A 14706-nucleotide genomic window follows, 5' to 3' on the forward strand; every position below is an offset into this window, starting at 1 on the left:
AGCCCCGGCCGCGCCTCAGCGCCCTCGCCCGGGTCCTCGGCACAGAGGAGGGGCGTGGCGCGGCCGGCGCTCTCTGATTGGCTGCGGGCGTCAGGGCGCCGCGCCGCGATTGGGTCGCGCAGCTGTCTGGAGCGAGAGCGCGCGAGGTGGGGAGGGGGCCGCTGGAAGCTGCTGGAAGTCGGGGGCGGGGGATGCGGCGGGGGCGCCGGGGCGGGGACGACTGGGGCTACGGCAGGAGGGGCCGCGCCTGTGCAGGGCGGTCGGGGGCGACAGGCGCGGGAGGCGGTGGCGGCGGAGGGGGAGGTGCGAGCCGGGCGCCGCCCCCGGCCCCTCCCGGGCCCTCCCCGCTCAGCGCTCAGACCGCGGGCGGCCCAGGGGCGGGCGCGCCGCTGCATCCCCATCCTCGTCGTCGCCCGGCACAGCGCGAGCGGGCGAGCGGCGCGGGCGGCCGGAGCGCCGAGGCCCGGCCATGGCCACCACCAGCACCACGGGCTCCACCCTGCTGCAGCCCCTGAGCAACGCCGTGCAGCTGCCCATCGACCAGGTACCCCGAGGCGCCCTGGCGCCGGGCGTCGCGCCCTCGCCGCCCCTCCTCCCTGCCGTGGTGCCACCCGACCGGGGGCCCGGGAGGAGGGTGGGGGCTGGGGCCGGGCACCCGTTGCCCCCCTGCCCGCCGCTCCCTGGAAGGGAGGGGGCAACAAGCCGGTTATTGTCCCAGAGCCCCCTCCCTCGTCAGTGCGCCCCCGGGCCCCCAGCCCTCCAGTCCCGGGCCTGGCGGGGGTGGGCTGGGCATTGTTGCCAGCGACAGCCCCCGGGGAAGGTGGTCGTATGGGCATGCGGGTGTGCATGCCGTCCCTGCCCTCCGCGGCAGCGGCGCTCGGATTCGGTGGTCGGGTCCCGGAGCAGCCCCCGGTGTGCATGGACCGGGGTGTAGAAACGGTGCGGAAGGCTGGGCTTTGGTGAGCCCGGCGTGGTGCTGCCTGCCCCGCGCGCGCCTCTGAGCGACCCCTGGAGAGGCTGATGCATGGGTCTGGGTGTGCTGGGTGCCTTATAGACGGCGTCGATGGGTGCGAGGGGCCCGGAGAGGCTTAAGCGCTACTGCACTTTGGGGACAGTTTGCGTTGGATTGTGGCTTAAGAGAGACAGAGGCAACAGTTTGGGGGAAGGCAGACAGGTTATGAAGAAAAGTCAGAGGGAGTTAATCCCAGGATTCTAGCTGAGAAAGTGGCAACCCTGTAGATTGATACAACCACCTTACCTCCTTGCTCAACCCTCAAAAAAGCTCTTGACAGTGTCTAGGGAAGGGTGGCATTTAAATGAGGCCAATCGAGTTTGATGGTTTAAAGGGCCTAAGGATTACTGAGAAATAAACAGCATTGTGATGGGAAAAGCAGCGCCATTTTCACTGAGAAAAGAAAGTTTGGAAGTACTTTGTTGTGAGAGTGAGATTTAGGGAAGTTGTTAATGGGGCTGGGGGGCGGGCGGGGGTATAGTTAGGTGATTGCTCTAGCCCCAGTCTAAAGGTAGTTAACTTTGGAAATTTTGCCTACAATTATTTCAAGTGTACTTAACCTGGAAGTGTTTGCACTTCACACGGGATACAGGTTCACTGTCTTGAACTTGAAGGTGCTGCTGTCATTTAGTCTTCAGGGATTTCATTTCGATATGGGATTCCTTCTTGTCCAGACGGCTTTCCATAGCAGCAAGCTGGAAACCTCACATTAGGATACTAGCTGCTTTGTGCTTTACTGTTTTAAATAAAGTCGCCTTAAGTATGTCGAAGGAGTGTTAAACAATTGTGGCTTCTGTTGAAATTCCACATCGCAGCCATAACTTCTGATTAATAGTAAAGTACCTATCCCCCACCTGTCTTGAACAACAGTTCTAATGTGTGTCTTGCTAATGAAGTATGGTAGTGAAATTGATCGTGTATTTGAAGAAAATATTCTTCTCTCTTTATTAGTAAATTGACCAGAATTTAGGGTTTTTCATCCTCTCGGCCCTGCAGAGGATTCTTGCTGACGTTTCCGCACTGGTGTGCAGTGTATGACCTTTTAGCGTATCACACTCCTGCCTGAAATAGGCTGCTTCCAGTGTATCAGCAAATGCAGGGTGGGTGTCTGTTGAAAAGTTCCTTGCTGATGAGGAGCAAGGGAGATAGGTTTATACACTTACATTTCTTTCAGAGAGATGGGCACATATTCACGTTCTCTTTTTCTCTCCCCCCTTTCTTTCCCTTTCACTCCATGTCTGCTGTAGCCCTGCCTGTCCCTGCTATGCTGAAATATTTTCTTAAATATGCTAATAATACCTATTCATTTATATAATGCTTATAACTTTTTAGAGTGATTTTATATTAATGAACTCATTTAAGCATCCAGAGAAAGTTCTTTTCAGTACTGAAATAAGCAGGAGAATCAAGGGAAAGTGACAGGACTTAAAATTTTTGACATCCTTCTTTATTAGCTAAAGGTCTTAAGTTGGTATCGTGGGACTACTCTAAATTTGTACAGCCATGTGTAACCCTGACTTTGTGTAGCACAGTCGTGCACTGCATAGTGACATTTTGGTCATCAGACCGTATGTCTGATGGTGGTCCTATAAGATTATGATGGAGCCGAACAATTCCTGTTGCCTAGTAAAGCTGTAGTCATTGTCATGTCATAGCACCACGCATTACTTAGGTGTTTGGGATGATGCCAGTGTAAACAAACCTACTGTGCTGCCAGTCCTATAGAAATCTAGCACATTGTGTATAAAACTACACAGTTAGGTACAGTACATAATATTTGATAATGCTAAGTGCATCACTGCTTTATGTATTTACTATACTTTTTATTGTTGTTTTAGAGTATACTCCTATTTATTAAAAAAAAAAAAGTTAACTGTGGAACAGCCCGAGGCAGGGCCTTCAGGAAATATTCCAGAAGGCATTGTTATTATAGGACATGGCAGCTCCATGCGTGTTATTGCCCCTGAAGACCTTCCAGTGGGACAGGCTGTGGAGGTGGAAGACAGTGATGTTAATGATCCTGACCCTGTGTGGGCCTAGGCTAGTGTGTGTGTTTGTGTCTTAGCTTTTAATTGTTTTTTAAATTTAAAAAAAATTAGAAAAAAGCTGATAGAATAACAATATACAAAAAGAATATTTTTGTGCAACTGTGCAGTGTGTTTTATGCTATTATAAAAGAATTAAAAAGTTAATAAAGTAAAAAAGTTACAGTAAGCCAAGGTTAATTTATTATTGAAGAAAGGAAAATGTATTTTATAACTTCAGTGTAGCCTAAATGTAGAGTATTTATGAAGTCTACAGTGGTGTACGGTAAAGTCCTGGACCTTCGCATTCACACACTACTCACTCACCCAGAGTGACTTCTAGTCCTTCATGGTGAGTGCCCCATGCAGCTGTACCATTTTAAATCTTTTATGCTGTATTTTTACTGTACCTTTTCTATGTTTAGATACATACATACCTACTATTGTGTTACTTACTATGGTATTCAGTACAGTATGCTGCTGTATAGGTTTGTAGCCCAGGAGCAATAGCTGTACCATCTGGTCTAGGTGTGTAGCAGGCTATGCCATCTAGGTTTGCGTAAGTACACTATGGTATCCACACAGCAACAAAATTGCCTAATGATTTTTCAGAATATAGCCCCATCATTTAGTGACACGTGACTGTACTTTGAGTTGTTTTCTCTTTGAGCAAGGCTTTAAAATACTGGATTAACTTTTTGTAGTGATAATAAATTGTTTCTTTGAAGCACTTAAGAGTTGACTTTCTTGTTGATGAAGCCGTTGGAATAACTAAATCTCAATTTTGTAAAATTGGATGACTGAAGTCATTTATCTATTATTTTTAAATTGAGCAAAATAGAAAATTTTTATAATGTAAATAATTTATTCCAAGTTGAGAGAAGGCTTATGAATTTGTTATAATCGGATAGTGTGATTCAATAGGAAAAAGACAAATCAGGAAATGAAGAGTGTAAAAATATAACTTGTTAGTATGTTAATTTGGTATGTGCTAATTAACAGTGTTTTGAAAAATTAGGAAATTATAAAAGCAGTTGTTTGATGTCTGAGGAAGAAAAGGATTTAATGTAAGAAAAACAATTGACTTTTTACTAGGTAAGTGTGGAATTTATGAGATGATAGAAATTATGGGTCTGCATGGAATGTAAGAATGCACCTTGCAGGGCAAGGTAGCAGAAAGGAGGAAGTGTTTTGTGGTTAGGCTGAGGCCAGGGAAGGAAAAGAAGCAAAAGACTACTTTGCCGTAGACTCCTGTGCTGTTTCATCTTTACTGAGAATTCCAGAGGTATTGGAATTTAGGTAGCCATAGTATTTGTTCAGTAGGCCTTAAATTTTAATAACAATATAGAATCTATTAAGTGAGGTTACCTGATGCTTTAAGAGAGGAAGTATCCAGCATCTGATGTTTGCCTTTCTAGGCCTTGTTTTCCAGATGACTTTATTTCTAGGGTAATGTTTGGTAGGTGGTTATGATTAAAGGAATGTATGGACAGTGGGTTTTGAAGAGGGAATTGTACTGAGAAAGAGCTGTGCCAAGAAAAGGCCCAAATGTGCTATTTAGACGACATCAGGAATCACTGAAGGTATCTGTGTTCTTTATTATTAATAGTTGCTGATGTGCTGGATTTTTAAGACTCGAAAGCGAGTACCAAAATGAAACAAGAAAATAATTAAATGTCCCAGATCAACCTATTTTTTAGAGTTTTTATTTTTCAATCTTAACATACCCTATACTCTATTACATTTGATTTGCCTAACTCCCGGTTACCAGACTGAGGTTGCTATCTAGCCTTTTCCCTCTTCCTCCCTCCCTCCCACCTCTTTCTTGCCTTTTTAACCATTTTCTGTCCTTATTTCTCATGATGCTGTAATTACTGCTATGAAACTAGAGTAAATTTCTCTAGTGATGTGATATCCAGGATGGCATACTTGGCAGAAGGCCAGTTAGGGATGAAACTGGCCTGTATAAAGTCATTGAGCAGCCGTGTTTAGGGACAGGGGTCATTGTTTTAGAGATAATGTGCTGAATTCTGGGCAGGGAGAGGGGCAAGATGGAGACTCAGGATCTTTTGAAAGGTTTGGAGGGGGAAGGGGAAGGAGGAACGGTTATATGTTACTAATCCTGCAAAGTCAGATAATAATTATAATGTCTAACACTTAATACAGTTTTCAAAGCTGTTTCACACAGATTATATTATTTAATCAAATCCTCACAGCACCTTGTGAAGTCAGATAAAGTTCAAGGCCTGAAGTATTTAGCTTCACGGGTGTGTGTGCATGCATGTATGGTATTTACTATTTGAATAAAAAAGGTCAATTTTAGTTTATAGTCTTAGTAATATACGGCAAGTATTTTTGGTAGATCATTATTTTAGATCATATTTTTGGAGGGAAAGGTGGAGAGCAACTGAAGGTGCCTGAAGTCAACACTGAAGGGCTAGGGGTTGTGGTTGACACAGGGAAAATAATGATGCATGTAAGGGAGAGAAAGCATTGTGGGCTTACGAGATCTTTGTTTCCTTTTTGGACAGTTCATTGACTGATCTTTTCTGTATATTCCCCCTGCCGCACTGTAACCAGTGAAGTGAAGTTGATGTTAGGGAAAAGAGTAGTTTAAAACATTCACTTCTTTAATCTTTCTGCAGGTCTATACTATGATGAATTCCATTTCATAGGGGAAGAAACAGGTGAAGTTCTCAGTATTGAGCCTTCTTAAGAGTGTGACTTTTAGGAAGAGAAGGTGAATGAATGGCAACAAAACAAGCAGATCAAAGATTTATTTTCAACTTGCCATTTGAATGCTCTAGGTTTAGAACATAAATATTTAACTCATATCTCTCTCCTGTCTACTTTTACACTCATAATGAGCATTAGTCTTCATCACGAGAGCATGAAAATCCCGACAGTCTGCTGTGGACGATTCCTTTTCATCAGGAAGGCATATGGGACTGAGAATCTCGAATCTGTATTTTAGCCCCTGTCACAGTTAACAGTTTTAGATATGTTACTATACATGAATGAGTTTTCTCCTCTGTGTGTGTTGGTCTTAGTTTTAAAATTCCATGATTCTCTGTTTGTCTTATTAACTGATGAAGCTGCCCAAATTCTTTTTGGACCAAGTTGGAGAGAAAATAAATAAAAATTTAGAGGAGGAAAGTGAACTACTAAATTTTGAAGATGTTTTCAATAGTAAAGAGAGTTGAAACTGCCCCTCTGTTTAATTCAGAGCAGCTAAGCAAAATACCACAAGCCCTGACAACAACTGCAGCTAATACAGGTTTCCCTGTATTTCATTGTCCTTCATTAAGAGGAAGTAGTAGGGCAGTGGTGTAGTGGAAATGGCATGATTAGGTTGGCAGCCAGACTCTGCCAACCTTGTGCTCTTTGGTAAAACACTATGTTTTTCTTTAAGCCCTGATTTCCTTATCTGTAGAATAAGGATAATAATAAGTAGTAGTACCTACTTGTAGGTTATCGTGAAGATTGAAACCGTAATCTTTGTAAAATGGCAGGCCTCTAGTAGATATTCGATGCACAGTTTCTTCCTCTTTACAAATTATCAAATTTCTGGAATTTGTTTTTATTTTGAGAAGTTAACATCTGTTCATATGTATTTCATTTTTAATCTTTAGGACTTCCTTTTTAGGAAGGGAAATACAAGGCTTGGGTTGGGTCATATGCCCACACAGTGATTAAACTAGGATTAAAATCTAGTTTTGAATTTGGAGTCAAAAGTGGTTTTTCTGCTTCCTCACTGCTCAAGAGCTCTTTGTCTCCCTGCTTTAAAAATGCTTCCTGTGTTGTTACTGCCTCTGTAGGTGCAAATAGCCCTCATCTCTGTTTATTGGGTCCATCAGGGCCAACTTTCTAGGGAAATAAAACAACTCACACTCAGCTTTTGGCTCCAGTTGGTTTAACAGGTGGGACTCTACAATGATAGCACTTGGTAAGATTCCTTTAAAATAAAGCCAGCCATAAATATTACCCTCAGCAGAGTGGTCTTTTAATGATTTTTATGTGTGCTATGAGTGATTGAAGCAGGCTTTTGTCAGTATGTGGTGTGTGGCAAGTGGGGCAGCTGATGGGTGGAAAGGTAGGCTCAGGATTCAGGAGATAGGAACAGGCACTGGTGACGTGCCCCTTCTACCATGGCTTCCCAATCCTAACCATCCTTCCTGTATTCACTGCACCCTCCATACGAATCTTTTTCTGAATCCCATCTGATGTGACCGCTTCCTTATTTGAGCCACGAGAGTATTTTGGATTTGGCGTTGTTCTGGCATTTGCATTCTGCTTAATGTTGTACGTGTCATTCAGGGTTCTGGTAAGAGAGACAGATTGAAGTAGGTAACTAAGGCAACCAGGTAACTTAAAGAGCTATTTACAAAGATGTGGGCAGGTCTTGGGAAATAGCAAGGAATAGCGAAGTTCCCAAGCCAGCTGTACTAGACGTGGAGGGTCAAGGGGGAAGGAAGGAGCAGAACCCCAAGATAGTGGCTGTGGAGCAGGGGCTTCTTCGCAGCAGGGGAGGAAGAGCGATGGCCTCCAGTTGAAGGACTCAGTCAGCCTCCAGCGAAGCTGAGTGAGGGCTGCGGCCGGGAGAGCATGCCCCTGCCTTTCGCTTCTCCCATCCTCTCGTCTCCTGCTGGAGTCTACTTCAGAGGACAAGTTGGTGCTTTGGGGGCACAGAATAGAGAGGAGAGTGGATCTGAAGGGGCATTTAAATACAATCCAGAACGTTAGGGTTACTTCAGTATTACTTATTTCTCTACCCGATGAATACAAATAAAAAACCCGTTGTCAGACTGCTTTATGCGCATTCTTATTTTGTCTCTTTCTTCTTAGTCATACATTTTGAAAGAATAGTTGATTTCCTAATTCCAGTTCACTCTTAAAACCGTTATAATCAGGCTTCTGTCTCTGATACTCGGAGCTGAATCCAGTGGCAAATGTTGAGACACGCAGCACTCATCAGTTACTTCCTTGCTTAAACTCTTCACAGCTTCCATGTTGCTGAGCCATTGTGGTGCTTTTTTAAAGTGTGGCTCTGAGACCACTTGTGTCAAAAATCACTGGGGATTGTTACTAAAAGTGTACATTCCCAGGCTGTACTCAGGCTACACCCAGTGAGGGCCAGGGAGTCTGCCTTTTTGACAGGGTTCCTTCCCCCCACCTCCCGCCACCATCACAGATAAGAGACTTGGACCAAAGTTTTTAGGCTCTTCGTGTTATTAAAAGTTTATTAAAATGGAATGTATTTTTAAAAAATGTTTATATTTAACACATTAACATGTACTCACCAAAATATAAGGCAGTATAATTATGCTATTGACAATATAGTCACAAGGGAAAAATAAAATTCATAGTGGACTCTACTGTAGGCAGTTTGGCCCTGAAACAAGACAAGACTGGAGTTGGATGATGTACACATCTCCCTTCAATCCTGTCACTGCGTCTCTGGTGACTGTACGTATAATCTCATGTGCAGAAATGTTGAAAGTCTACATTTGGGGTCCTCCCCGAAGGGGAGGCCTGGGCCAAGTGTCCCTTTTGGCCTGCTCTATGAGAGAGCCTGCTCCATGTGGTTCTTTTTTCCCTCCTTTAAAAATTTTATTGATTGATTAATTGAGATAGGCTGGAGTGCAGTGGCTCAATCTCAGCTCACTGCAGCCAGTAATGAAATTGCTGGACTATGTGGCAGTTCTTTTCTTACCGTGAGCTTACCTTTGAGAGCCTCTGTCTGATGGGGTAGGCTTAGACCTTCCGAAGGATGGCTTATTCAACCCCCGACCCCTGGCAAACTCTCACACTCTTTCCACACATGCCAAGTAAATTGCTTAGAGCAATGCATGCAGAAATGGCGAGCTGGAATTTAAATCCTGGCTTTCTGCTGCTTCAAGTACTTGCATACTCAATTACTTAAAATGCTCCTCGATACATTTTCTTTTAACTCCTTGCCTTTGATTAAGCTGTTTCCTCTTGAAATCCCTGCTACACTTTCTGGCTTGGCAGATCCATGGTTTTCAATAGTCAGCTAAAGCCTGTGCCTCCTTAATGAAGCGTTTTGAGATTTGCCCATCCTTTCCTCCCTTTTTCGGTATCTTGTGTGCATCATATGTTCATGCATACTACACCTACATGCCATAAGTATTTGTAATACTTCAGCCTCAGGCTGCAGGCATCCCGGGTGGACCCATGACTTGGGACCCCTTCAGACAGCTGTCTCACATCCCATGCAGCATTTATGTCATGAGGCCAGTGTTCTGGAGAAGGACTGAGAGAAGAGAGGCCCCTGGTAGTCCTGATCCGCCTCTCGCCTGTGCTCTGGACTAACCAGCGTGTCCCATTTCTGTACAGCAGAAGCCCAGTGTCATCCAGTCTTTCTCTCTTTCTTAGGAAAGAGTTAATGGCAAGATCCCATGCGGGGTCCTCACCCCTCTCCACTGGCTCCTTGTCATGTGTGAGTAGCCCTCCAACTCCAGGAGGCAGTGCTGTGAGAGAGTGCCTGATGTTTCCAGGTGACTGGGCCGCCCTGTTGATTAGGGTCCTCTGAACAGTCCCCTCATGCCCCACTTTCACTGTATTCTACTCTGATAACACCTGGAGCATTGAATTTTTTTTGCTTGCTTTACAAGTCTCCCTCCCAAACTAAATTTCTTAAGAATAAGGACCTCCACTTACTCATCTTTGTGTCCCGTCTGCCTAGGACCATTCTTGGCATGGAGCATGTTTGGAGTCTGCAGGTGTGATGAAACATAGACTGGCTCAGCTTCTGACTGTCACTTATTAGCTGGGTGCTCTTGGCAAGGTGCTGATCTTTTATTCGCTTCAGTTTCCTCATCTATCAAATAGGGCACATAGTGGGTCCCTCCCCACGGAGTTGCGGTTAGCACTGAGGAGATGATGCACACAGAGTCAGAACCTGGTGCTTTGGGTGTTACTGACTTTAAGTGCTTTTCCGGGGGCTGAGGAGGTCACCATGCTGTTTAAGTCTTCACATTTTTCAGAGCCTAGCAGAGTGTTCTCTGTCATCCATTTTACAGGAAGTGGAATGTCTTATATATGCCAGGTGGTGAACAAGACACAGGGTACAGCGGAAGTACTGCAGTTGAATGCAGTGATTTTCAGACTTATAACACCACCGCTCCTTGGAGCACCTAGCCTGGTAGAGAGGGCCAGGTCCTGTCGAGGAAGTTAGGAAGGCCAGGTTCTGAGAGGTGCGGTCTGGTGGGGTTGTGCTAGGTGTTCCCAGGGGACTTTTCCTGGTAACTGTGCACTTTTCCTGTCTTTCACTGGCACTCACGCCTCCTGGGCTAGGTAGAAGGCAGGTTAGGGGCTGGGGAATCTGTGGACACTCACTTCACTGGCCGACAAGCTTCTACACAGACTGAGCTCCCCAAATCAACTTCTGGTCATTCTGCAGCTGCTTTCTCTTGCAGCTGGACTGTGCCTCTTACCGCTGTGGAGTCTTGAGCATTCTGATGCCTTTGGTGGTTAAGCTCACTGAAGGACTGAGCAGCAGGTCTCTCTTAGGTAAGAAGTGAGGGATAGAAACCTTTTTCAAATGGGTTACTTAAAAGGAGGCTGGGGACATGCAAAGCATTGAAGAATTTTGGGGGATTTTGGCTGGATTATTCAAAAACAATTGAATATAACTCTGAGAGGTACCAGTATTTTCAGCTGGATGATTACAATGTCAGGTGTGGTTGGAAAAAGAAGCTTTATGAGCATTTTAATCAAGAGATTCGGATAAAAGAAGCCTGCAGTTGCACAATTGTCTTTATCGATGGAGAACAAAGGACTGCCACTTTTAGTGTCCCTTTAGTAGGGCCCTCTAGAAAGACTCCTTTGGGATATCTCACCCACCCTCCATGTCCTCCAACCATCCATCCAGTCCAGGGAAGCCTGGCTTTTGGGCAGCAGCGGATGAGTCATCGACAGATCCTCCCAGAGCAGCTCAAAGGAACAGGTAAACTCGTGTCCCTGTGGAGTGGGGAAAGCTCTGCTGAGCCAGGCGACCAGCCAGCTGCCAACCCTGTGGACCACATTCTTCTGGGAAGTCCCAGGCTCTGACCAGCATGCCTTGCTTCTGTCTAGGCATTGGACAAAGATGTAACATCCCATTTTAATCCATTATCTCTTATAAACTTTTTTAGGTTTTGGAGATTTTCTGTGCCAGATTTAGGTGTGTAGTGGAAGGTCAGAGTGATACATAATATATAATTTTAGATATATTTAAGTTGTTCAGTTACATGTATAGTGTATGTTAAAATAAAATAGATAGCTCCCTGCTTATACGGACAAAACATTCTGGTTCCTTTAATCTTCTTTTTGAAACTAAATTATAGCTGAAACTACAATAATATACATGAAAAACATCTAAGTGATGCTTTCCTTGTTAAAACTCAATGTAGAGGCTGGGCACGGTGACTCATGCCTGTAATCCTAGCACTTTGGGAGGCTAAAGCAGGAGGATCCCTTGAGTCCAGGAGTTTGAGACCAGCCCAAGCAATGTAGCAAGACCCTTCATCTCTATATTAAAACTAACAAAAAGAACGAATGGAGAGAGGTGCTTGCTGCCTGTTACATAACAAGTAGTTACAAAACTATTTATCTACTGGGTGCTCAATAAATAGTAAAATTGGATATATCTAATTTAACAATATTAAATTTCAAGATAGATGTAAAGACCTGCAATAAAGGTCTAGAAATTAATTGTAGACAGAAAGTGACTTGAGACCAGAAGTACATTTTATCAACAAGCCCTGGGAGTTTTTGTTTATTGTATGGTATTGCTTAGCTGACCGGATCGTGAGGTTAGGTGAAATAGCTAATCCCAACATAAATTCCAAGTTCACATGTCTGGAGGGTACCAGGGAAGGAACATAAATGGAAAGGCAGATGCATGGGTTTTCTGAGGTGTGGACAGCATGACCGTCCGAAAGCCCATGTCCAGTCTAAAGGGAAAGCCCCTACTCACTTTTGCTAGTGGTGACCGTAAAGGAATGTTGGCTTGATGCGACCAAAGCTGATTTGTCAAGGGAAGATGGAAATTTCGATTTCTTGTGAAAATAGGATTTTTAAAATTTTGGGTAAAATTTTAAGTTTTCTCCTTTTTGAGCCCTGATAACACATCTAAGGCTAGATTTAGTTGATTGGCCACCAGGAGTTAGGTAACAGTTTCTGTTACAGTTTATGGTGTTCAGTCCATCTGAAGTACACTTGTGTTTTGCAACTTAAAAGGAACATTCACAAATGGGATTATAACCAGAGCAGGGCACTGAGGACTACAGAATGCTTAGAAACCATGTCAAACAGTAGTTGAAGATACAGTTCTTATATTTCACCATTCAGTAATTTCATCCTTAAATTGACTGAAAGAGTTTCAAATTTTATCTGACTAGTTCTTTTCATTTGGAGAAGATCACATCTTGGAAATAATCTTGAAAGTTAATACCCCGTTACAGTGGAAGGTTGGAATTTCACACTACTAGCATTTTATTCTTTTTGCAGATCCAGTATTACTATTATTAATTGGTTTACATTGTCAAGGCTATTTTATGGTATGTGACATTAAAATAAATGTCTAGCTGGAGGGGAATAAAGTAATACTTGGAAAGGTCTTGATAAGTCCCTGTCAGTTTTTTGTTTTTCTAGAATGTGTATTGATTTTTGGCCAAAATGTTTTATTTTGTGGTAACTCTGGAGTTACCAGCTTTGGAGTTTAGGTTTAATCTGCAGTGTGCTTCACTGTGAGTGTCAGCATGCCTTTTCTAATACTAGGACTGACACAGCTGTTCTTATTAGCTATATCCCAAGAATAGCAGTGACGGAGATTTTTGGTTTGCAAGTAGAGCCAAGAAGATGAAGGTAGAGGACAAGGCAGAGGTTTGTTGAACTAGTACTTAGTATCTTTGGAGATAGTTAAGGGGTTCTTAGTATAAGCTTATAATGTTGGGTGCTGTAATTATAGCCCTTATATATTTCCTGTACAATGAGACTAGTTATGTCTTCACCTTTTGTTCTTGGAAAATACTTTTAAAGCCACATAGTAAAGGAAAATTTTGGTAAACTTGGCATCAAATATTGAGCCTCAGCTGTCTATTAGACTTGAATGGAAATTCTGATACACTAATCAAAATTAATTCTAAGTATTGTTGCAATTTTTATATGAATTGAGGGAATTCATTTCTAAGCACTCAAGTTTCTTTTTAAGGTATAAGAAATATAAATTAATGGAGAAATATTCCAAGAAGGTTTTTGGCATAGACTCAGAGTTTTACTTTATAGGATTATAAAGTGATCTGTTAAATAATTTTTGAATGAATATTGCATTGGGTAGGAAATGCTTCAGTAGATTAAAAAATTCTTAAAAATTAATATTAAAAGAGTATATTAAAGATAAAAGGATGTTGGTACTATGTCAGCAAAGACAGAAAAGATTGAAATAGTGCCAGAGGCTGGACTTGGATTGCTTTCCTTTTTGTATTTTATTGAAAGCAGGAACCACTAGAAAATAATATAAAAATATTAAACTACTTTCCCTATTTTGTCTCTATCTCCAGATTTGGTGTGATACTGGAGTTTAGCCCTTGTGAAATGAAGGAGAAAGTATAAATTTTCTTGGAATCTTGTAGCAAAGGTGCAACTTCTAGTTAAGGAAGCTGCAGTGTAAAGAAGGGACAGCTTAGCTCATTGAGTATTTATTGATTGCCAGGCTTTTTTCTAAGCCTCAAATTTCAGAGAGCAGAGGGTCGAGTTGGCAGGGTTGGATGATATAGCAAATGAAAAAACAAACGTGTTTCATATATTTAGATTATAGTGACTAAGATCATGGATTCAGGAGTTAACCTCTGTTCCAGTTTTGGTTCTGCAACATAGCATCCCTTACAAGCTGTGTGAGTTTATCTGGGTGCACAGGAGTGTAGTGTGTAATGAGTACTCTATAAATGGTAGCCATGGCTGCCATTGTACCTTTTGTGCAAACTGCTTGTGTGAAATAAAATTTTATCAGGTGATGGTCATCTGGATTGTACTTGAACACTTCTGCTGGTGCAGAGCTTGCTCCCTTCATTAGGGCAGCCAGTTTCATTTCTGGATAGTTGTAGTTGCTAGAGAGTTTGTCGTTTATGTGCTTGCAAACTTTCTGGAGTAACCCAGAAGTGGTCTGAATAAGCCCATTTCTTCGTGGTTACCTTTCAGAGAATTGGACGCTTCCTATTCTTTTTTCACATGACTGGCTTATGAACAACTGCGTATTTGTACATTAGGCCTCAGTAACCCTCAGTCTTCTGTGAAATCCATGGGCTCATGATTGAACATTTCTAGCTCTCCTGGGATGATACAGCCCCATATCTTGAAAGTTCACTTTCTAAGTTTTGTCCTCTCTAGAGTTTTGCAGTGTTGGTGTACTTATTTGAAGATATGTTTTTGTTGTTGTTTTTTTTGCCTCCATTATTTACTAAAATGTACTGAAAATAAAAATGACTAATTTATAATAAGCATGTTCTCATAAATTATCCTGTTGAGTCAATGATAGAACCCAGGAGGCATGCCCAGAATACCATTTCTTTAGACACAGTAGACTTATTTGACGTTAGCTGGCTGATAGTGTGTCAGGAGTGAGAAAGGAGCATAACTGAAGGATGCAGGTGGCATGCTGGAAATGTG

General features: G+C 43.0%; 1 protein-coding gene across 3 annotated transcripts in view; it reads left to right on the forward strand.

The window, feature by feature from the left end:
- Nucleotides 1-99: 99 nt before the first annotated feature.
- MBOAT2 (membrane bound O-acyltransferase domain containing 2) overlaps nucleotides 100-14706 on the forward strand; it is a 143223-nt gene continuing 128616 nt past the window's right edge. Inside the window, exon 1 of one of the 3 annotated variants that reach the window (XM_050753917.1) lies at nucleotides 100-146. Coding sequence is in view for 2 of the 3 variants with exons in the window: in XM_050753915.1 (XP_050609872.1) it covers nucleotides 470-544 (75 nt within the window). In the remaining variant the exon portion in view is untranslated. Of the gene's footprint in view, nucleotides 147-278; nucleotides 545-14706 lie in introns of those variants that run through there. The other 2 variants (XM_050753915.1, XM_050753920.1) reach the window with 2 other exon arrangements.

This window comes from Macaca thibetana, chromosome 13 (assembly GCF_024542745.1).
Source record: "Macaca thibetana thibetana isolate TM-01 chromosome 13, ASM2454274v1, whole genome shotgun sequence".
Lineage (NCBI taxonomy): Eukaryota > Metazoa > Chordata > Mammalia > Primates > Cercopithecidae > Macaca > Macaca thibetana.